General features: G+C 40.4%; 1 protein-coding gene across 3 annotated transcripts in view; it reads left to right on the top strand.

Annotated features, from left to right (window-relative positions):
• Window positions 1–25,130, top strand: part of LOC122874523 (BTG3 associated nuclear protein) — a 41,455-nt gene that overhangs the window by 13,840 nt on the left and 2,485 nt on the right. Inside the window, exons 11-13 of one of the 3 annotated variants that reach the window (XR_006377626.1) lie at window positions 1,486–1,530; window positions 4,443–4,626; window positions 21,997–22,131. Coding sequence is in view for 1 of the 3 variants with exons in the window: in XM_044192509.1 (XP_044048444.1) it covers window positions 1,486–1,530; window positions 21,997–22,137 (186 nt within the window). In the remaining 2 variants the exon portion in view is untranslated. Of the gene's footprint in view, window positions 1–1,485; window positions 1,531–4,442; window positions 4,627–5,337; window positions 5,680–21,996; window positions 22,138–25,130 lie in introns of those variants that run through there. The other 2 variants (XR_006377625.1, XM_044192509.1) reach the window with 2 other exon arrangements.

Here is a 25,130-nt window from a genome sequence, read left to right as displayed (position 1 = left end):
GTGACAGCATGACATTTATGCAAAAGCAATTGACACCTTGACCAAGTGTTTTTCTCATTTCCTATTCAGTTGTGCTAAAGAAACAGAGTGAATTGGAGGCAGAAAAGCTCTAAAGCCTTTTCCTGCTCTTTGTGGCTGAGCCCAGATTTTTTTCTCCTCTCTCCTTCCTATTCCATGATATTGTTTGTTTTTTGGAGTTCAAAGCTTAGCAACAAAATCCCACTTCTCCCAACTGCCACTCATGGAATATGTTTTCATTAGGAACGGGCCCCTTTCATCAAAGACATTGGTTTTAGCGTGCTTGAAAAGGAAATGAGCTGTTTGAGAGATTATACTGCTCTCTGGCCATATGGCAGCACAGACAGTGCTTGATATATACATGAAATACAATTAGCAAGATAAAGCAGCTGAAACTTGGGGTTTGCTAAATATGGCTTGTATGATGTCCTCTCTCATGTAGTCTTGTTAACATCACTGTGGGTGTTCACTTTATGATGGTCATTGCATCTTGATGAGACAACGATGGGCTTGTGCCTGTGTGAATGTGCATTGGTTTCTGTTTACAGGAGACTCAGTGTAGCCAGAAATGACAGAATAGTTGACTTATATACCAATTCAGGACGATATATTGTTTCAGCATCGACATCGCGATGTACACACACACACACAAATCTTGCAGTATCTAGATCTGTCGGTACTTACACCTCACTGGCATAACGTTTATAGATAAATCTGTTTTACCATCCTCAGCTGCGCCGGGAGGCCTGTTTATCTTCCACCACGCAGATTAAGTATACATTAGAACATCGTTAGAAATGGCAGATTACATGTAAAATAACACAACTGCAACACACAAGTCCATTTGTAAAGTTTATTAAGAAACATGTTTTTTCCAAATACCTATCCAGCTGTTCTCTCTCCACTTGACAGAGTCACATACAAGCTGATTTCTGGAGGGATGGCAGAGGGCTGAACCAAGTGTGGTAGAAGTAGCAAGGGGGTTATGTTTTGTTAGAAGAGGATAGACTTTTAAAGTACCTAAATGATGAAAATTATGATTGTTAATTGTATATCTGTACATGAATTACACACTGCATGTGTCTGGTGAAATTTCCTGTATTTTTTCATATTGCAATATATATTGCAGGAAAAAAAGATATCCCAATGTAATTTTTGTCCAATATCATGCAGCCCTAATACATGGACATTGCATCCATTTCTCACTCTTATGTCATGTATAAACACTCCTCTGCCAAACCCTGCATGCTCAGAATCCTGTAAAAACAGTTCTGACAGTTCTCAGATATTGACACTGTCATGCTGCACTTTGCATGTTGATCACAAGAGTTCAGTTTAGCACTATTTAATGGCTTGAATCATCGTGTGCCAATGCAGGTTTGCAGGTTTTACTAATCTGTAGTCCACTCAGGTTAAGGTGAATATGGCATCAGGCTTTTGGCATGACATGTCTCTTCTCTATTTCAGGGTAATCTCCAGATCCACCAGGTACATGTTGGTCAGGATGGACAGGTAAGAACACATTCACAGTAAACTAAATAGGAGTTATAATACACAAATTAATCCATGCTGTGTAGATGATAAACCACATATTTGCATCACTTCTTACTTTTTTGAATAAAGTACTAATCCTTCAAAAAAAAAAGAAATCTGGATAACAGAAATGGTGGATATGTGTGGTATGTTGTTAAAACAAATGGTGGTGCACTAATCTTCGGTCAGTTTTTTTTTTTACATTAGTCATCATCAGATCTTTCACAAATGATTAATGTGTCTATTGGCCCCAAACCTTAAGAGTTGTCTGAGCAGGCTCTTGGTTCTTCTGATTCAGCAAATATGAGGAGACATGGACAGACATTGCCCTGTCCCTACCAAAACTCTGTTAATGACAGTGTGGCAGCCACTTATTGATGTTTCAGTACCAGGATTTGAATGATCTCACAAAACTGCAGTGATGCTGTATCTTTGCCTCTGTTCATGCATCACAGCCTTAAGTGGTGGGTCTGAAAAAATGTGTGCCTGACTTTTTTGCTGGATCTATTTGCGCAGTGATTGAGCAACAGACCATTTAATCCGTGTTTTCGATGTTTGTTTTTCCATGTGACTGCACCCGGCAGATGCTGAATCTTTACACTTTTGTCATTCAGGATAGTGAACCTGGGTGACTTCTGTGTACGGTGGTGTCATCATTGTTGTACTGTTGCTGTGAGTGCGATGATCCTGATGTGGGTGTGTTAGAGATATTTTGCTGAATATTTTCAAGTATGACCAATGCAGCATTCATGACGGCCACATTCACCTGGCAAACAAACATTAGACTATGTCCATCTTCCCCTTTATTTTGAGGACCTATTTTGAGACAGATGGTGAAATAAAATGCTATAGAAGCCAGAAGTGTATACAAATCAAACCGTTAAAAAACTTGTATTACTATGTAATATAAGCTCACTGTTTAGTAAGGCAGAAAATATGACTTTCTTTTGGTAGAATTAGGTATTTAGGTGCCCTGTGGAGTTTTCCTGTAAACAAACAAAAGTTCTGGTTGTATTCAGTGTTACTCACCAAAATGCATTGTGTGTATCCTTGAGCTCTAACAAATGTATTGAATGCATAAAACATTTACAAAGGCGATTTTTAAATGTATTTTAAATCCAGGATTGTTTACATCTACTGTATATTTACTAGCTAGCAATCTTCTTCTTCCAAGCTAATTAATTTTAATCAGCCCCAACTTCCTGTATCTCGAAAATTTGAACACACCATTTTCACTGCTTGTAAGTATTAAAGCTGCAATCCGTAAAAGTACAGCAAAGATCATGGAGTATCTAGTGATGCATTTCTGAAGTTTTTTCACCTCGTAAATGTAATTGAAGGACCAGGTAACACGAATTTACCAAATGAATGAAGTTAGTCTGCTTTTATTTTGTCAAGTGGACAAGTGCGTCTCGACAAACACAATAAATATCTCTGAACAGCAGATTATGTAAAGCATTTCAGTAGCACATAGAGAGGGTTTCCAACCATGGTAATTTCTTTTTGCCATTCAAAAACCTCACAATCTACCATATAGTTGGACACAATAATGATATACTAATTAGAAACATACACCCACACAGCCCTAGCAACACACACACACACACACACACTTGTTTTTAATGTCCTCTCAGTGTCTATTTCTTTGTTCATCCCTCTCCCCTTCTCCATCTCTGTCTTGGATGTTTTGGACCGAGTGGCCTTCCTGTTTCTCTGTTCTTTCCTCTGAGATCCAAGCGAGTCACGATCAAAGCAGAGTCGGCCTATGTATGACCATTGCAGACCACATATGTACGCTTGAAGACCAACACATAATTTCACATTCATGATTTCATTGTGTTTGTCTAGAAGCAAGGCTTTAGGGAAGGAAGTTCTTTCTCACGCTCCCCGTCTGGTGGTTAAACTGTTTATTTTATTAGGACAGGTGTTTCTATGTAACAGCCAACAGAGGGTTTTTTTTTCTCCTCCTAAAATGTGAATGTTAAGAGGAAACATATTCACTGTTGGGGTCATTACAAGAAAATTACAAATTATTATTTACTTTTTTTTTTTTTTTTTACGGCAATAAATTCCACATGACCCCCTAAGAAAAGTAGCTACACTATTCATTACATTACTTTTGCATTATACCCTAAAACAATTGTGGTACTTAGATTAATTGGGTCACTAAATGTTTTAGGGATAAGGCTGTGTTCAAACAGAGGTGTAAAATTCTTCATCATAGTATTATAATAGTACATATGTGCAGTGTTTTGGCATCTGATAAACTTCCAAACTCGTGGAACTATTACTCAAACCAACCTTATTGGATCATATTTCATCGTCTCACCGGTACCTTAAACAACACGCCCCCACCAATGCAGACCATTGTAAGACCCAGTAAGACAACATTACTTCTTACTTGCCAGGTTTGTAGTAAAAATAGTCAAAAATAGTCTACAGCCTTAAATTCAGACTTTCTGAGATATATTTGCCTCTGTTGGCTCAGTCATATGCACTCTGCTCATAAGTCAAAATTTGGGGTGAAGAAGGAGTTACAAGTAGGGCTGCCGCGAGTAGTCGATAACGTTGATGCTGAAAATGCATCGACATCAATATTTTTATCCGATGCATGGACTTTCATTGTTTTTCTTCAATATCACTTAGTAATTGCTGCGTCATTACGATAGCGTGGAGGTGCAGGCGTGTTTATTTCTGCTTTAGAACGTAACCGCTGTGAAACAATCGGAAAATAATGTAAATATTTTATTTCTCTGATTCACTGGCTTTCTGCTACCGGCGCTCCCTCGCCTTATTCATTCTCTATGTTGCTCGACCACAGCTGTCTCTCTTGTCTCTCTCAAAAAATGAACAAAAACCAAAGGACGCTTTGTGGTATTGCTATTTTTCAGCATTGACTGCAAGCCAGACACAGGCGTCTAAGCTGGGTACACGAAATAAACCAAGCGAGGACGCAACTGGGAGAGTATCATAGTTTGGTCCTTGAACTGGTTTGCTGACTGTGGAGCCGTTTGACCAGTCTGATCGCCGGATTGGCCACCACAGCGTGAGGTCAGGCTGCGTGTCTATTCATTAGTAAGGAGAGCTTTTTAATATATCTTTTGTCCTTGTAGTTGTTTAATATAAAGCCATAAAGTCGTCTGCCTGCTACCTTTAGAAATTCCATTGAATAAGAAAACGTTTAGGTTAGAATCTGGGCTTATTTTACATTGATTGACGGTGCCAGTGTATGTGTTTATTTCATGTTGGAGTTGTCAGTTTAAAACTACGGTTTTTCACTTTATTATATAAACCTTTCTTTATATTTTGTTTTGTGCTGCATTATACAATGACATACAGTTTGTCAAAATAAAATTAACTCAAATTAAATGGTTAGAAAATTAATTGTTTAGATTAACCGATTAACTGGTAAAATAGTCAACAGATTAATCAATAGAAAAATAGTCGTTTGTGGCAGCCATAGTTACAACCGTCTCCATTTTATAGTCTGATTAACATCTCAATCATCCAATTCACTCATAGATTCAAGGCGACATTGGCTGTCTGTGCATGCGCATATATGAGTGTGAATGCATCTGCTCTATATGAGGGTGTTTTTTGTTGTTGTTGTTTGTATTGTTTTACTGGCTGTTTGGGTCTGTGTGTGTTTTCAGTTGATTGAGGTAGTCACCACACATCCTCGTGCTCCTTCTCTCTCACGCACTCATAAACACACATGCATGCTCGTGTCCTCGAATGACCTGCTCGCTGAGCCTAACAGCAGCATTCCTTTCTGTCTCTCTCTAGGATCTTGGAACAAGTTTTGGCCAGAGTTTGGTTTAGATTTTGCACCACAACACACATTTCCAGCAGTTATTCATATCAATTCACAGAGAACATGAACCAATTTTGCAGATTTCCATCAGCTTTAACATGTTTAGCTGTTCTGTAGGGTATATATTACGCCATACACAACATGCATTAACAAAAGCACTATTTAAAACTGCAGTGTGGGATATGTATAGACGTTAGTCCCTTGCAGATAGACACCAAAGTGTCCAAGGACTCGAGAACAAAAAGCTGCATAAAGGCCTCTGTTCCCTTGGCAGTGTCTGGGAGCCTACTCCAATAAAAAGCTCTTTTATTTTCCCTTTCTTTTTAGCTCATTCTTTGATTGGGTCTGTAAAATGATATGAGTGTAGTGCCAAAACAAACACACAGTGACTTATTCTTTAAACCTCATGTTGCAGGTCAAGCTTTTCACACACATGCAGTTGTACACTACAGTGGCAGCGTCTTCTCACTTGTATATTCTCATATGCTCATGGAGCGGAGGGCAGGCGACTCTTAGGTCAGCTCTTAAATCTGATGAATCCCAGAAAGAACATAAAGACACCCGAGGGAAACAGGACAGCAAGTATTTGTGATAGCACTTTTTCAAGGAGATAAATCACTTTGACCAGATATGGCTGCATACAAATGACATGTCTTAATCACGACTGGTGTAGTGTGTCTTGGACCAGAATTTGTTAAGAACCTCAGACAAAGACAATACAGATCAGACTTAATCCTGATGTGTGCTTTCTTAAATGTCTAATTTGTGTGTTTACAGAGAGGCCTAGATCAAATGGGCTATGTATGATGTCAATGTTTTTGTAATCTAGCAGAATAGTGCTGAGGCTGTGTTAGTGTAACCTAGCATACGCAATTCATCACACAAGAGCTCTCTCTCTCTTTCTCTCTCTGGAGCGATTTTTCTCTCTTCCCCATCTCACTCACTCTTCTTTTCATCTTCCCTGTACCATGTAGCTGTGGTTACACCTGTCTTTTAAAGACCACCTGCCACATCCAGTCACTCCAGGTCACATTAACGGTCAGATGTTTACACTCTCAGGTCAAATCTTGGCCGCATTATTACATAAATAAAGAAAAGTTGTCACACTCTCAGGCTGTGACTTTTAACAGCTTCGGACAGATGTTTTTGCACTCTGTGGCTCCATCAGGGTCTCTTAATTTATGCACATGTTGTGTGTGCAGTAATCCCATTGAGAATCATTATCAAATCCACTGTCTGGCTACAGTCTAAATGCAAGAAGCATCACTCATTTACTGGACAAAATTTCAAATTGAGTTGTCAAGTTGAATTGAGAAGATGAGTTTAAATCTGGCCTTGGAAGCTTCATTATGCAAACAGTTTAGTAATTCCCTCTGCTGATTTCTTTCCCTCTCCACTAGGGATGGGTACACGTAATTGATCATTTAATTACTTGTGTACATGCCATATCAATCTCTTTTGTTTGTTTGTTCATTTTTTAATAAATATTACATATTGTGAGTTCTCTCATCGAAGCTATCATTACATTGTCAATAGATTATGCTTACTGTTGCACAATGCATAATGCTCTGAAACTAACAAGATTTTTTTCTACAAGAGACAAGTGAGAGGATTTGGGGCCTTGTTAAAGGAATAAGGGGTTTGACCCCTGTTTCAGCTTTACTGACAAAAAAAAATTGAGGTGTCTTTGTAGTTGAGGAGACGGGCTGTGTTAAAATGTTGACAGGGCTGCAGACCGACCCCTCTGTCTGCCCTCTGTCCACCCATCTTGCTCTATATTGTCACTGGAAATGTACTGCAATGAGCAGCGCAGTGTGCTACACACATCTCACTATTAATTTGTCTGTTTGTCTGACTGCTCATGCACACATCAAATCTGTGTAGTTTGGCTGGAGATGTTTGTCTATCCGGTTCCATGTCAGTCTATGCCAACTTAGCCCTGAACTCAGTGCAACTGTGCCAGCTGAAAGTCTGAACTAAACTGGATCCAAAGTTCTCTGCCGGCCTATAAAAACCCTCTCATGCAGAAGGAAGAGAAGGCATACTCATGAAACTATAAAATAACTAGTTTTTTACTGCACTCCCTGTCTGTCATAGCCTCTTATCTAGTGCCCTTCTCTCTCTGTTCTCTGATCTTACCCTGCACTGATGCAGACCAAATGGAGGATTGGAAGATGAAAGGAGCAACTGATGAGGAGGAGGGGAGAAAGAAAAAAGATGAGGAGAGGAAAGCCAAAAGGGGAGACTGTCTGGAAGAGATGTTTGGTCCTGCTCATGATTGAAAACTGAGACCAGTTGGGCTGTGAATCGGACAAAAACACACTCTTAAACAAATGCATGGAACCAAGTGCCACATAAAAAAAATTGAAGGGGGTGGTGCCCTCTGCTAGCTCAAATGGCCTAGGCAAATACTATGTGCCCACAATGGCCTTGGATGCCCCCTTTTTCCCCCTTACCAATCTTTGCTGTCACTCTGTAAATATGGGTCTATATGTTCCTTTATAAATATGTGAAAGCAGAGAAAAGAAAAATAATGTAATAATAAAACCTACAGAAGAGCAGCAATTCACTGTTGAGTGAGCTCAGTTTTTTGAGGACTCTCCCTGTCAGATAGCTGTATGCCGTGTCAGTCTGAAAAATCCAGCACATCTCAGGAGACCACTATAAAGCTTTACTAAATTTACTGATCCTGTCATCCGCCTGCGTCATTTACCGATGATGGACCTGAATGCCGCCCATCGGGGGCTTTAGACGTGATTGTCAAGAGTCTGTACACAGTCCCCCACCACACTTCATCCCCCTAGTTGAACCTCTGCCATCCCTTCCTGTCAGCACATATTGCGGTGCATCTGTTGGATCCTCCCAAGCGGCATTGTTCATGGTCAGTGTGGGAAATAGGTCACAGAACACAGAGTCCTTCTCGGCCCTGGTCCCTTGGTCCGTGCTGCCAGGACCTGTAAACACAGAACCAGTCCAGACCCAAGAAAAATACAGGCAGTACATATTGTGTTCGAGTGATAGTGCAGAGAGGGAGAAGGATGTGTTGAGGAGTTGATTAAGGAGAGCATGAGGAAAAAGAGGGCCAAACAAGGAGAGAATGAAGTGAGGTAATAAAGAAGAGATAAAGAGGAAACAGATGAATTAATGTGTTTTGACCACAACTCCTCTGAACTCATCTTGTACCGCAAATGTTGATGTTCTTACAGTTGTGTGCGTATGTGAGTTTGTGCCAGAGTCATCAGCCACTTCGATGCATGTTGTCATTTAGCTTCGGTAAAGATCTGGCGTTCTAGGACAGTATCTCTTGGTTTGTCATTTCTACGCACAAAGCAGATGCTTGAACAATCTGTAGGGTTAACATTGCAGAATCAGGGCGTGATTTGTGCTGGAATCAAACTGCTGGCCCGTGGCCTGAGTTACTCAGTTGTCCTTTTTCTCTCTCTGCTCAAGAATGTTGTTTCTAGTGGGTAAGGGGTTGTTGAGATTCCTGTGATTCGTAACGCGACGGGGGGTAGAAAAGAGATGAAAAGATACAAACAAGATGTTTTATGACCAATGTTTTAATGGGATGTATGTAAGTAGTCAAGGATTTAGAGGTCTAGTGGTGGATCCTGTTTCAAAGGAGTAGTGGTCTGCTTTGTGTCTTTGTGGCATCAGAGCCTGAAGATAGAGGGCCACAGGTAGGGGGATCCTTAGTTCTGAATGTGTGTGTGTGTTTGTAGCTCAGTATTTCGGAGCAGTGCAGAGGAGGGTACCCTCAGTGGTGTTTTCTTTTGTCTTTGTGGGCAGAGCCCAGGGTCGCTGGCTGTTTGAGTAAGAGGGACCAGATGTTTTAGATGCATTTCAGTGTGACTCACCATCAGTACAGGCCTGCTGCCTCACTAGTCCCAGGCCTACAGTGCTCATAATCCATCAGTTTAAGCTTCAACAGGATCCTGACAGCAATAGTTAGTGTGTTTACACGGACTCTAGGTTAATTATAACTAGGTTAAGGTAATACTTCTGTCATGTAAACAACTTAATCAGGGTATATGACACATATTAGAGTCATAATCAGAATAAGCATAATTTAACTAACAGAGCTGTTGAGGAACAATAAAACTTGTTTTTCATAGGAATGATAGCAAAACAGCTTACATAACTAACACTGCTACTAAAGGTGTTTTGTAAAATACACCAATGCAGAAAGAAACAAAATAAAACAACACATAAAACGGCTGGTATTAAGTGGCATGCTTTCAAGGCCTTTTTAAGGGGACACATAATTAGTTATACCACATCCAAATCTAGAGAATTGCACCAGAAAAGACAGCAGTTAGAATCCAGGATACAACCTCGTCAAGAACAGGTATTTAGGAAAAGAACTCTTGCAGTAGAAAAAGCTTTTGCTAAAAACTATTGCTCTTAAGAGCAGAATACAATAAATTGTCTGCAGCTAGGGCAGCCTCCAATATAATCAGGCTTAACCAATCATTTTATGATCAAGGGGAAAAACACAGTAAACCTTTAGCTTGGCAGATTAAACACTAGAGCCACTAGTCACTTCAATTATAAACAACAATGCCGATACAATAGTAGATCCTATTGAAATAAACATGGAATTTAGAAAATATTATAAGAATCTATATGAATCCCAAGTTAAATCTGATCTGCAGGCCTAAAATACATTAATGGATAAACTGAATATTCCAACTATCTCTGACGAGTTCATAGAGAAGCTGGAGGTGGAACTTAAAGAGGGGGAAATAGGCATAGCTATTGATGGCATGAAATCTAGCAGGATCAGATGGGCTCCCAATAGACCTGTATAAAAAAACTTTAAACAAAATTACTGAAACCGCTATTGGAAATGTTTCTGGAAGCATTCCATAATGATAGTCTACCTAAATAGATGACAGGAGCATTAATCATATTATTGCCAAAAGGCCCAGCAACAAATGTGAAAACATGAGACCAATCCCTCTATAAAATTCTGACCTCAACACCCTGTGCAAAATTTTTGTAAGACGACTGCAAGAATCACTATCCAGTGTAATGCACAGGGATCAAAATGGGTTCATCTTAGGATGACATGGATTTCATAATGTCAGGAGGATTCTCAATAACATTCAAAGTAAGTTTGGAGGACACCTCAGATAAGGCCCTCCTATCCTTAGACGCAGAAAAGGCTTTTGATAGGGTGGAGTGTCCTTGGAACAATTTGGATGTGGGAATATATTCCTAAAATGGGTTCAGTTACTATATTTAAGTCCTATGGCAGAAATATTAACAAACAGAAATATATCAAAACCAATCAAAAGAGGACGCCTCGCCCTGTTAATACAGGTGCGTGCCTCCCTTGTGTGCAGCAAGCCGGAGAGCAAACAGTTTTGTGACCGCAGTGAAAATGTGTGTGGTATTTATTCAGTTTGTGAAATCCCACAATCTCTAAAAAGCATTAACGTTAGCTCAAGTTGGCTGGCTGACTCAACAGGGACTAGAAATCGTCTCTGTTGCTTGATCGTTTACCTAGTAAACTAGGTTTCGTTACATAAGAGTCTACTAACGTGACTGATTGTCCAGTTATTAGTCAGTATTTCCAGGGAAATGCAGATAACACTAGCAAAAAACCTTTTTTTTTTAATTGCCCTACAATATGTATACACTTACATTATATCTTTTATTTAGTTTGGTAACTGTTGTATAATCGCAATATTACACTAGAGGGTGAGCTTTACCATCATTATTGGCACAACAATGATGCGGTTAGGACCGTGGGGCATGTGTAATATTGCTTAAATATCCCACTGCCACTGATGACTTTTTTCAGAAACTTAGAAAGTTATTTATTGGATTCATATGGAAAATAATGGTGCTAGAATATGACTGTCCCTATTGCACTTTCCATATAGTAAAGGAGGTTTGAAATGTCCAAATATAATCTGGTACTATTGGGCAGCACAACTTAGGTCTATTAAGTTTTATTTTGCAACAAGGGATATTCCACAGTGGAAAGAAATGGACTCGGAATGCTTAAGTTTGCCTCTACTCTTGTATTTATATTCAGATACATTGCCAAATCTGATGAAACAAACTACTAATACAATTGTTAAGAAAATGATCAAGGAGTGGTTTAAGTAAAACGGTTTGCTAAAGAACCTCGCTTATTATCACAGTACAGTCCCATATGGGGAAACCAGTGTTACACACCAGGAAGAACAGCAGATGCTATATCTATAACATGGGCATTCAAAGGGATTATAAAAAGTTCAGGATTTGTATTTACCTAACACAGACAACATGATGTCCTTTGAAGAAATGAGGTGCAAGTATGACATAGAAAGTATTTTTTCAAATACCTTCAACTTTCTTCTTTCTTTTCCTTTCGGCTGTTCCCTTTCAGGGGTCGCCACAGCGAATCATGTGCCTCCATCTAACCCTGTCCTCTGCATCCTCTTCACTCACACCAATTAACTTCATGTCCTCTCTCACTACATCCATAAATCTCCTCTTTGGTCTTCCTCTTGACCTCCTGCCTGGCAGCTCCAACCTCAGCATCCTTCTACCAATATATTCACAGTCTCTCCTCTGAACATGTCCAAACCACCTCAATCTGGCCTCTCTGACTTTATCTCCAAAACATCTAACATGAGCTGTCCCTCTGATGTACTCATTCCTGATCCTGTCCGTCCTCGCCACTCCCAAAGAGAACCTCAACATCTTAAGCTCTGCTACCTCCAGCTCTGCCTCTTGTCTTTTCTTCAGTGCCACTGTCTCTAAGCTGTACAACATCGCTGGTCTCACCACCGTCTTGAACACCTTTCCTTTCATTCTTGCTGATACTCTTTTATCACACAACACACCTGACACTTTTCTCCACCTGTTCCAACCTGCTTGTACTCGCCTCTTCACCTGTTTTCCACAGTCTCCATTGCTCTGAACCGTTGACCCGAAGTACTTAAAGTCCTGCACCTTCTTCACCTCTGCTCCCTGTAACCTCACTGTTCCACCTGGTTCCCTCTCATTGATGCACATGTATTCTATCTTACTGCGGCTAAGCTTCATTCCTCTGTTTTCCAGAGCAGACCTCCATCTCTCTAGATTTTCCTCCACCTGCTCCCTGCTCTCACTACAAATCACAATGTCATCCGCAAACATCATAGTCCATGGAGATTTCTGTCTCACCTCATCTGTCAGCCTGTCCAGCACCAGAGCAAACAAGAAGGGGCTCAGAGCCGATCCCTGATGCAAACCCACCTCCACCTTGAACTCCTCTGTCACACCTACAGCACACCTCACCATGGTCTTACAGCTCTCATACATGTCCTGCACCACTCTAACATACTTCTCTGCCACTCCAGACTTCCTCATACAATACCACAGCTCCTCTCTCGACACCCTGTCATACGCTTTCTCTAAATCTACGAAGACACAATGCAACTCCCTATGACCTTCTCTGTACTTCTCCATCAGCATCCTCAAAGCAAATACTGCATCTGTTGTACTCTTTCTAGGCATGAAACCATATTGCTGCTCACAAATGCTCACCTCTGCCCTTAACCTAGCTTCCACTACTCTTTCCCACAACTTCATTGTATGGCTCATCAGCTTTATTCCTCTGTAGTTGCCACAGCTCTGCACATCTCCCTTGTTCTTAAAAATTGGCACCAGTACACTTCTCCCCCATTCCTCGGGCATCCTCTCATTCTCCAAGATCTTGTTAAACAAACTAGTCAGAAACTCTACTGCCACTTCTCCTAGACACTTCCATACCACCACAGGTATGTCATCAGGACCAACTGCCTTTCCACTCTTCATCCTCTTCAACGTCCTCCTCACGTCACTCTTGCTAATCTTTGTTACTTCCTGCTCCACACCAGTCATTTCTTCTACTCTTCGTTCCCTTTCATTTTCCTCATTCATCAACTCTTCAAAGTACTCCTTCCATCTTCCCAACACACTCCCGGCACCTGTCAATACATTTCCATTCTTATCTTTAATCACCCTAACCTGCTGCACATCCTTCCCATCTCTATCTCTTTGTCTGGCCAACCTGTACAAATCCACCTCTCCCTCTTTAGTGTCCAACCTAGCATACAAGTCCTCATATGCTCTTTGTTTGGCCTTTGCCACCTCTACCTTCACCTTACGCTGCATCTCCCTGTACTCCTGTCTACTCTCTTCAGTCCTCTCAGTGTCCCACTTCTTCTTAGCTAACCTCTTTCTCTGTATACACTCCTGAACTTCCTCATTCCACCACCAAGTCTCCTTGTCCACTTTCCTCTTTCCAGATGACACACTGAGTACCCTCCTACCTGTCTCCCTGATCACATTAGCTGTAGTGGTCCAGTCATCTGGGAGCACTTCCTGACCACCCAGAGTCTGTCTCAGCTCCTCCCTGAAAACTACACGACATTCTTCCTTTTTCAACTTCCACCACTTCATCCTCTGCTCTGGCTTTGTCGTCTTCATCTTCCTCACCACCAGAGTCATTTTACACACTACCATCCTGTGTTGTCTGGCTACACTCTCCCCTACCACTACTTTACAGTCACTGGTCTCTTTCAGATTACAACGTCTACAAAAGATGTAGTCCACCTGAGTGCTTCTACCTCCGCTCTTATATGTCACCCTATGTTCCTGCCTCTTCTGGAAGAAAGTGTTCACTACAGCCATTTCCATCCTCTTTGCAATTTCTACCACCATCTGTCCTTCTGCGTTCCTGTCCTGAAGACCAAACCTGCCCATCACATTCTCATCACCTCTGTTCCCTTCACCTACATGCCCATTGAAATTTGCACCAATCACCACTCTTTCACCTCTGGGGATGCTCTGCATCACTTCATCTAACTCACTCCAGAATTTCTCCTTCTCTTCTAACTCACATCCTACCTGTGGGGCATAACCACTCACAACATTGAACATCACCCCTTCAATTTCCAGCTTCAGACTCATCAACCTGTCTGATACTCTTTTCACCTCTAGAACATTCCTCACAAACTCCTCTTTCAGGATAACTCCTACTCCGTTTCTCTTCCTATCTGACCCATGGTAGAACAACTTGAACCCTGCTCCTAAGCTTCTAGCCTTGCTACCTTTCCACCTGGTCTCCTGGACACACAGTATGTCCACCTTCCTTCTCTGCATCATGTCAATCAACTCTCTAGCCTTCCCTGTCATAGTCCCAACATTCAAAGTCCCTACTGTCAGTCCTACATTCTTAGCTTTCCTCTTCTCTCTCTGCCTACGAACACACCTTCCTCCTCTCCTTCTTCGTCTTTGACCAACAGTAGTCCAATTTCCACCGGTACCCTGTAGGTCAACAGCACCGGTGGCGGTCGTTGTTAACCCGGGCCCGACAGATCTGGTATGGAAGTCATTTTCACGATTCGCATTTTTAATTTGGCATGTGTTTTACGTCAGATGCCCTTCCTGACACAACCCTCGGGACTGGCACAAGAAGACACTGGCTTGTGCCCCCTTGCGGTTGCATTTTTCAAATACCTTCAACTCAGAAGCTTTATTAGAACAAGCCAAAATAATATCCTAACTAAACCCTTAAAACCTAACTTGGAAAAAATGGCGTCTAAGGATAGTTTAAGCAAAGGTGCTACATCAGAGTTATACAATTTATTACTGTCCAATTCACCTGAGAATTCTGATTACAAAACGGAATGTGTGGAGGGAAGACCTAGAAACAGATACAGTGGTGTGAAAAAGTGTTTGCCCCCTTCCTGATTTCACGTTGTTTGTCACACTTAAATGTTTCAGATCATCAAACAAATTTAAATATTAGTCAAAGATAACACAAGTAAACACAAAATGCAGTTATTAAATGAAGGTTGTCATTATTAAGGGAAAACAAAATCCAAACCTACATGGCCCTGTGTGAAAAAGTGATTGCCCTCTAAACCTAATAACTTAGCAGCACCCTTAGAAGCAACAGCTGCAATCAAGCATTTGCGATGACTTGCAGTGAGTCTTTTACAGCGCTATGAAGTATTGTTTTTTACTCGCAGAGGTTTTATTGCACATACTTACAGTAACAAGCGTAGTTTTTGTTAACTCGAGTAATCGCCACCGCGGCCTGTCTGATCTGCTGACCGCTGACTGCACTACGTGCGTGGGGGAGCTCAGCCCGACACAGACAGCAAGAGAGGCTGCAGCAAGCGTGATAATACTACGGTCTTTAATGATTTAGCCCCGGGGCCCGTTTAATACCAAGTTTCAGTACCCATCTATCCTACTCACGAGTGCCTGATCGTCATGTACAGCTCTCAACAGAGATATCTACTTCCATCATCAGCTCCGGAAAAATACATGCGTTTAATTATTTTTTTACCACTTGCCTCATCGGGTTGCTAGATTTACTTGCCCGACGTGGCATTTTACTTCCCCCAGGCAATCAGGCAGTCCTTATTGTTGTATAGTCCTTGCCCTGCAAAATCCCTGATTTATGCACAAAATGCCCTGAGGTGAAGGGAACACTATTTCATTGTGCTTGGCAATGCAGTAAGATAAAATCTTTTTGGGAGGAGGTTAAAAAAGCAATAGAAATGATTATCTCAAAAGATATTCCAATGAACCATGGGTTTTTTTATTATTATATTATTTAGGTCTATACCCAAAAGTATGTCAAAAGTGAACAAATAATGATAAATATGTGTCTCCTGCATGCCAAAGGATCAATCACAATGTTTTGGAAAAAGACTAACAGACCAAGTGTTACACATTGGGATAGGCAAATGCTAATAACTTTATATTTTGTATATACGAAAAGGGAAAACAAGATATGTTTGAAAAGTTCTGGGGACCATTTACTGTTTTTGTGAAATGTATTTATCTATCAGATAATGAAGAATTGGAATGAGTACTCCCTGATGGAAACCTCGCATTATGGTCAATCTGAGCTTAGTTTTGTGAAGATAATGAAATACTTTTAATTTTTACATGGTTTTAGGATTTACGTATGGCTTCATGTCTGAGAAGTTGTTCTTTGTGACTTTTGTTCATTTGTGCCTCAGTGTGTGCTTTGGTTGACAAGGCACCAATTTGTGTGTTTGTTGCTGTATACATATGTACGTATACATATGTAAAAGAAAAAATTCTAATAAACATATTGTAAAAAGAAAAGAAAAGAGAGGTCAGTTTTAGGTCATCTGTTAGTCTTAATATCTAGTTTCCAATGCATTTTCATTTGTTTTGGATATTTAAAGAGGAGTGCCAGAACTAAAAACAGAATAAGATATATCACTTAAGTTGTGTCGGAAAAATGACATTTGATTTTAGAAATGTCTTGGCTTTCATCATTGTGCCATTCTAGATTAAATGACTTGTTAAGATGGGTATTTTGTGCAGTGTGATATTTTGTTGGTGGAGTTTTACAACCTGTGTATATCATCTCCTCTGGCTCCATTGAATTAAACAGGATAATTGGAAACATGATAAAGTCATCATCTTAAATCATGAAATTTACCGACGTTGTAAAAATGCCTTCGTCAATTAGGCAGGCAAAGTTTGGATTTGCGCTAGAGAACAGGGAAAACCTTCAGTGGAATTTTCTTCCTTTTCATTTTTAAGGGGCCTGACTCTTAATTACGGCTGTTATTTTTGTCAACAGTCCCCTTTTGATTTGCTGGTTCTGGATCAGAATTCAAGTCAAGCTGGTTTTGTCATAAAACCTCTCTGAGCCCCGTCTGAATCTGACTCCCAGTCTGCTGGTGGGAGTTGTCGAGCTGCAAGGGAGGGTTTGATTGGATGCAGGTGTTGAGCTCTGGTGTAGAAACGGTGTCAGGGTGTGGGTGGAGATGGGAAACAGTGGGCCAGGTTACAAGGTCAGGGATCTTGCAAGACATAAAGATTAATAAGGAAGTGTTTCAAAGAATAATGTGTAGACAGGAGATTGATATATCAGCAATGTATGGTAATATCACCTGTCAAAAATCTGAACATGTAACTGCAAATAAGTGAGAGAGTTTAAAAATCATAGAGGAACAAAGCACGATACCCTTTGGCTTCTATTTCAACTTCTGTCATTTTTTGATTTGTATCACAAGCCCACTGTCTATTGAATCATATTATGAGCTGAGGCCCAACTGAAATCAGAATAGTCTCAGACTCAGAGGTAAAATAAAAGGCATATGTAAGAGTTAATGACTGCAGTGAGACATATTTAGGCCAGTGTGTTCATTTTCCCAGTCCACACTAAACACGCACTCAGAGCATGCTGTGTCTATGGGCATCTTTACAGCCAAGTCGCAGCCAGCCCCCCCCCCATCCCGTTCCACTCCCTCCACCCCACCTACCCACCCGGAGATAGTGTTTCTGCTTGGACATCTGTCCAGGGTTGGCAGTTGCAGATGTTGTTGACGGCTGTGAAGCTGAGAGGAAGTTCCAGCCACTCCAAAGTCCAAATGTTTCTTTTTTCATTTCCCTGTTTTGTTTTGGGTTTTTGTTTTGTTTTTTTCAGATCTGAAAGAAGAGGAGGTATTCCTTTGGGAATCATAGGAACCAGATTTGTGTGGCTGTCTTTTCTTAAAAGAAAAACCTGTCTTATGTGTATGGATTTTTGTTTCTTCTAAAAAGAGGATCTTGTGTAGTGGGGGATTCCAGTGTACTTTGATTACAGCAAGGGTGAAGCAAAAAAAACAACAACAAAAAAACGCATACTCATACACAAACACGTGCATGCACACTAAGCGGGTGACACATACTGTAGCATCGTCCGATGTACAGCTGAGTTTAACCGAAACCTCGTGTGAGCCTGGGAATTGATGCCAGCCTGCAAGCCTCCAAGTATGTGCATTGTGGAAGCAGATTTTCTGATTGATGCATTGCTCTGAGACTGTTAACAAGGATAGAGATGGAAATTCAGAGGCATTGTTGTATTTCTGAACAATCCATGTGTTCTTAAAGCCCTTTTTATTCAAGTTTAACTAGTTTCATATTAAGTGAAAGGAGAGAAATTACATTTTAAAATCATCAGACAAGCACATATGAAGGCGGTAACAGAGCCTTGTTTATCCAGTTGTTTATTGTCATTCAGTCTTGGAATCATGAATGTTTTTTGCATTAAGCTGCTTTTGTTGTTCATTTTTGTGTCATTCCTCTTCCATTGCTGTATTTCCTTAGTGTCCTGGATCCATTACTGAAAGCATTACAGCATCAGCAAAAGATTTATTTTTTTCTTCCCCTCTTTTCTCAAAGCCATGGCAGCTAGCAAAGCCTGCAAAAGAGAATTTAAGATGTTCTTGATTGTTCATTGCTCTTCTCTCTAGTACTGTGCTGCAGTATCATAGCCCTTCAATACTGCTCTTTGGACATCCAGCATGGGGGTAGCCAGCCAGCCAGCCAGCCAGCCAGCCAGCCAGCAAGCACTGATTATTTAGTCCCAATCCCTAAAACTTTGAGGTCAACAGTAACTAATACACTTAGGATGCTGCTGTTTCTGAAAAATTGTGCTTGCTACGTCAAATTGACTATATTGGGCTGCATTTTCCAGCTCTTAGTTGAAAACTGATGCAGTTATGCAATCAAGGCAAGACTGTAAAGTTTTCCCAGTGTCAGGGGACTTGTCTGCTCCAAGAAAGCCCCATCAAACATTTCTAACCTTAAATAATGAATTAGTTTTTACTAACAATCTTGATTTGTTATTGATTGAACCTAATCTCCAAGCAGAATCATTTTCTACCTCATAAAACCTTTCCTTGATACAATTTTGTTATTTCTGCATCATTGCCAACCAGCTTAATGATGATTATGTCCTATTAGCTGATGGAGAGGTAATTATCATCAGTACTCCCATAATCACCTAATGGTGCACAAAAGTGTTTTATATAATATTCCAACTTTGTGGTAATCATAGACAACAAATCAATAATGTATGCTAATAGGTGAAAAAAATATTATACTACAAGACTGAAATGTATTCTCTGAGTACACTTTCTGGGCATCTTCCGTGAAGTGGATGTACATCTCATGAGCATAGATTTAGTTTTTGATTGTTTTCAACTGAGTCATACTTTAAAGCCAAGCATGACAGTATATTACATCCAAATAGTGAAGACGAGTTGTTCTGACAAAGCGAGTCGTGGGACAGGATGTGGACCCGAGAAGTTCCTGTGTAATCGCTGCAGAGATCTCACACAGCGTTCCAACTCTGTAAATGGTTTTGTGAGCCTCTGTGTGCTGCTCCTCACAGCTGAGAATGCAAACTGCTCTCAAATGGAGGTTGAGAATCTAATTGAGTGAGACAAGGGTTTACGATCTCAAGTATCAACCGTAGCAACTCTTGAACTCCGGTAATTATAGACTTAGATACACTAGATGGACAGTATAGACTCATCATCATGCTTGAGTTTACACAGACACACACACACACACACACACACACACACACACACACACACACACACAGTTATACATACACATACATACGACTGCTGACAGATGAGCACTTGGCAGAAGGCACGTTTGATTCCTAATAAGAGGACAGAAGTGTGATGAAGTGTGTGGATAAGGATGGATCTCTATAGATTTCTGCCATGAAGAAACACTTAAACAGCTGGTTGTGCAATGAGCTGACTGAGTATTGTTGGCATGGATTTAGGCTCTGTGGGATAATGCCTACTTCAAGTATGTAGATGTGCCTTGAAGGAATAGTTTGAAAAAATGCTCATTCACTGGTGCCAGGAGACGGTTAACTTATCTTAGAAAGAGCCAAGCTAGCTGTTTTCGCCTGCTATCAGTCTTTATGCTAAGCTAAGCTAACTGGCTGCTGGCTCCATCTTCATATTTAGCACAGAAACGTAAGAGTAGTATCAATCTTCTCTTCTAACTCTCTGCAAGAAAGCAAGAAATAAGCATATTTCCCAACATGTTGAACTATTCCTTTAACTGTCTGATTACTGTTTACTCCAACCCTCCAGGCTAATACTCTGATTAATCAGCAATGTTTTATGGGTCATCAAACACTGTGATTCATTTGACCCATCTCTCACAGTCTTCTGCTATATTAAGAGTCTAGCTCACTCAGCCTCGATCCATGTATGTGCTTGAAGTGTCCTCGTTGCCTGATCGGGTGAGTCAGGCAGACTTCTTACACGAATAGCTTCCATCGGGCTGGCCGGGCCTGACACATTATTGTGATGAAGCAGCAGATTTTGTGGTGAAACTGGCAAAGTCTCTTAGATGACAAGGCAAGCCGGCGGGTTGGGGGTGGTTAACTGAACCTTTGGGGCCTGACACTAACTCAGAACTTCAAAGCAAAGGTTGAACTGGGGGTTGGGAGGCAGTGTGGGACTCTGGGATTGAAAGGGTTAGGGGGCAACTAACATCATCTGTAACTGAGGTTTGTGAGGTTTGGGTTTTTCTGCAGGCTTGCATATTCTTCCTTAAATTCTGTTGAGCATGTCCCAGCCAGTCCCAGCAACCAAGTGTAGCTGGAAGAAGACTGAGCTAGAGATTGAGACTTCACATAACATTACAGAGAAAGCACACAAAGACAACATACACATGAACCTGCTGTCAGTTCATGTAGGAAAACAGTAATTGAAATGAATTGTTGGAAAGCTTGGGCCACACTGGAGGGTAGTAGTGTGGTCTCTGACCTCTGTCTGATTAAAATGAACATGCACAAGCACAAAGCTGAGTGACTATTTCCCTCCATCCGTCTTTCTTTGTGTCTGTGTTGACAGGATGATTGTGCGTTAATTTGTATGTCTGTTGTCACATGGGAGTTATGCTGTCCAAATTAACAGCAGTGCTCTGCTAATTCCATAGCGTGTGTGTGTGTGTATACACTTGTACAAGATCTTGCACACACACACACATACACATGCTATCCTCTGTGTGTTTGTGGTTACAGTCTATCTATAGGAATAGCCTCAACAAGCTATAGGAATACCCAACAACACTCCAGCTGCACTGCACTCCTCTGTAATTAGTGCATCGAAAGCCACAGAGCTCTAATGTCGCTTGGCTGACTGTCAACACTGTGGGAGATCAGGATCCCCTTGTGATGTCTCGCCCTCCATTCTCTGCCAATTCCTTTTCTTTCTTTGTCTAAACATGGCTTAAATGAAATGAGCCCAAATAAAAATGAATCCTAACTAGCATATCATGGAGCCCAGGAAAAAAATTAACTTGTAAACTTGCAAAAAATATAATTGAATTGAATGGACCATAAAGTTCCTCTCCAACTCGATGTATAAACAGAGGCCAGGATGAGAAGGAGTGAGAACAGCAGGACTGAAATGTTTAATTACGTCACTCAGATACCACCGCATGACTTTTTCCTTGCCGCAAAGTTACTTGGTGTGTTTGTGTGACACTGTGCTTAAACAGACTGATGGCTGTAATCAATAAAGGAACATAAACACATCAGATAGGACATAAATGAGGCTTTCTGCTGTTTGTTTATTTGTGTATTGGTTCTTGTTTCCAGTGGTGTGTGCTGTAGATCATTGCAGACCCAGCCAGATTGTTACTTTTAAAACTCAACTGATGTTGAGGGGTGGGTTTCATTCAGATCTGTTGCACTTTTTTATGGAAATGAGAGCAGATTGATTGACTGATGATAATATTGAGAATGGATTGAAAATGTCTGTTATGGTTGACTATTCTTCTGTCCTCTCCCTCCTTGTCTGTCCTAGGTTCTGCGTGGGGCTCAGCTCATAGCGGTGGCGTCAGCTGATGGCGGGGCCACAGCAGTAGAGGGCTCCCCCCTCCCTCCTGACATTCAAGTGCAGTACGTCCAACTAGCTCCTGTCGCAGATCACACAGCTGCTGTACAGGTAAAATGACACACACACACAAACACTTCCAGGCTCTTGTACACGTGTACACAGTCACAGATTGTTTGTAACTGGGTAGCCTTCCAAGTGCTGGAGTGTGCAACTATCGTTTGAGGTGAAACAGACCCTAGTACTAATCTAAATCAGTCCCACTGCACATGTTTGTTTTTTACCAATCCACAATAAATAACTGTTTTCCACACACCTCTTTTCCTCAATCTGAAGTACATAGATCACTAATCAGTCCTTCAGTGATGCCATTAATCTGTGCTGTATACTCAGTACTCAGTATACAGCACAGCACTCAGTAGTCTTCTGGATAATTTCATGATACTTTAGGGTTATGTTATAGCTCATCAGTACTTATGAGTCTCATCAGCTGTTAATGGTAAAGATGCCCGTCAGAATAACACAATTACATTAACAGCTAGTTCAAAACACAAACAAACAACAAAACACCACACCACCTCAAGGCATAACAATTGATACAAATACAAATGGGATGAGATTCAACTTGATGAAGCCTGATGAACTTGATGAATCCTACAAAGCTCAGCCTCTAACATCAACTTGCTAGTAGTGGCACAGGAAACTGATTTCTAACCTTGGTGAGCTAAGCTTATTTTCTTACTGCAATTGTTTGTACTGATGACTCAACCAGGAAAATATCATGCCCATTCAAGTGTTGGAAAAGCTTTGATGGCCAGTCACCTCATATTACCTGTGCTGCAGTATATGTTATGAAAATATGTGTGAACAATTTAATCTAAAATGTCATAGAATTGGTGAAATGACATAGAATTGGTGATAAAGTGAAAAATATATTCTCTCTAAAGCTGAAAATGCATGCACTTTTAAAGGAGTGGACAATAGTTCATTGTCTTTATACTGAATCATTCAGCTCCATCCACCTAAAAATTCAAACAGAACAATTTTTTCTGTCTTTTAGTACATATTTGCCAGTTTTAGCAATCCACATGTGTCTTCTTCCCTTGTGTAATTTTTCTTTTCTTCTTTTTTTTCCTTTTGAGAAATTATGTGATGACTAGCAGCCAAAGTTTCTGTTTTTTTGTTTGATCAGCTTCATAATGAGGCAGAATATATCCTGTGATATTTCATTCATAATTACTGTAATGTTGAAATAGAAATATGGCGTAATTTCTGAATGTAATTTCTGCAATTTAGCTAAACTATTTACAGGTAAAATGGGTCTGCTTTTCCTCTATTGTCATAATTTTGCTTAAATAAAATGTACTAAGCTTTCAGTCAATTCTGACAGGTGTTTGGACAAACAGTAATTTAACACACTAAAGTGGAGTGAATGGATAGTTACAAGTAGAAGAGTAGTAATTAGTAGATATGCCTAAAACTCCTCGATGATTGAGCTTGTTGAGCAGCCACATGTGGAATCAGGATGGTGCACAGGCACATGGCACAGTGGCCTTTGAAGTGGTCAGTTTAACTGCAAGGAATATAAAAGAACAGCACTTTTCCATTGTTCTCTCTGCTTTTAGTTTTCCCCAAATATGTTGAATATCATATTTTCTCCTTACTGCTTCTTTCCCTCAAGTCCCATGCTAAAGTGGGTACCCTCTAGTCCTATTGTGAGTCAAGTCTTTATTGTGTTGTTATAGTATAAACAGAGATAACTTCAAATGATTTATGGCTGTGTAAAATACCAGTCCTATCCTGATATGGATCTCCCTGCAGTCTTTGCAGTGTGATTGATCATATTCGCCTCCCTGCAACACATGCAGAGTGCCATCAAATCAAATGTGGTGACCAGTTTTGGGTTTTTATTGGGATTAGTTAAAACTTTGCCCTCACAGTAAGATTCTGTCTTGTAGTCATTTTGTTGTCTGCAGTTGTCTAGGTAATTTGTTCCTTGCCCCAGTGAGCATAGAGGTGATTAAAGCATCCTATATTGATTATTTTTTTTGGGTGTGGATCATACACAAACTGATAGACTCTGAAACGCTATTTATTTGTGTATTCACAAGCATACAAAATGATTGCCACCCCATGAACTGTATTCCAAGGCCTGTGCTCCATGTTGCTTGGCACAGCGAGCAATCATACTGTTTGTTTACTCAACTGATTCATTTGAATGGATTTTTAGGTCTAAAAAGAGCTCATTTTCCCCCTAATGTTTGATTGTACACAGATCTCGACAGAAATCAACAAAGTTGACAGAGGTCTGATCAGTCATCAGCTTTCTTCAGTTGAGTTTGGGTTCAATAAGGGTGCATGGACATTCTTAAGGACAGAATGAAACCGCTTGTTAACAGTGTGGTGTCTATTGGTCAAACAATATTTAAACTTGTCAAAAGCAGATTTTCATTAGACATCAGTCCCAAAATGTTAATGTGCCAAGAAAATAGGTTGGTGCTAAGATACATCCAGTCTATCATTTTTTGTAAATTTTCCTTTTTTTTTAAAGTGTTCTTTAAAGGACCTTACAGAGTAAGAACCTACCTAGATCTATGTAACCAATAATCAGTCACAGGACAAAATATGTAATGCATAAAATTAAAACACAAGGAAGGAAAGAATGCAAAAGACACAGAATAGCTTTGACCAAATTACAACTGCAAATAAAAACTGAAAGTGTATTGTAAAGACACAAAGAATTATTGAGTCAAGTAACCTGTGTGGGAGCATAGGTACTTGGCTTGGCCTGTCTGTTACAGGGTGGGTTATTATCACAGTTGGGTTTTGATGTCCTGGAGAGTAAACATTGCTGACTTTCAGTTCAAAGTTCAGAGGAAGGTTAATGCTGTTCTTTTTCCCCATTTCTGAAAAGTGTTGAATAAAGAGAATTGCTCTCATCCGTTTCCAGACATATGGTAGCATTTATACAAGTTCTTGAAAAATTACTTAGGCTTTTGTATTTATTTATCTCTGCATTTTTCCACTCTCTTTATTTAATAGTTTCCATTACACAAACTATATGAAAGAGGGGCCAGCATAAAGAGATATTTTTGTATTCCAAG

The sequence above is a fragment of the Siniperca chuatsi genome, linkage group LG4, assembly GCF_020085105.1.
Source record: "Siniperca chuatsi isolate FFG_IHB_CAS linkage group LG4, ASM2008510v1, whole genome shotgun sequence".
Classification (NCBI taxonomy): domain Eukaryota; kingdom Metazoa; phylum Chordata; class Actinopteri; order Centrarchiformes; family Sinipercidae; genus Siniperca; species Siniperca chuatsi.
Note: the sequence above shows the minus strand (reverse complement) of the source record. Positions and strands in the feature narration are given on the sequence as shown.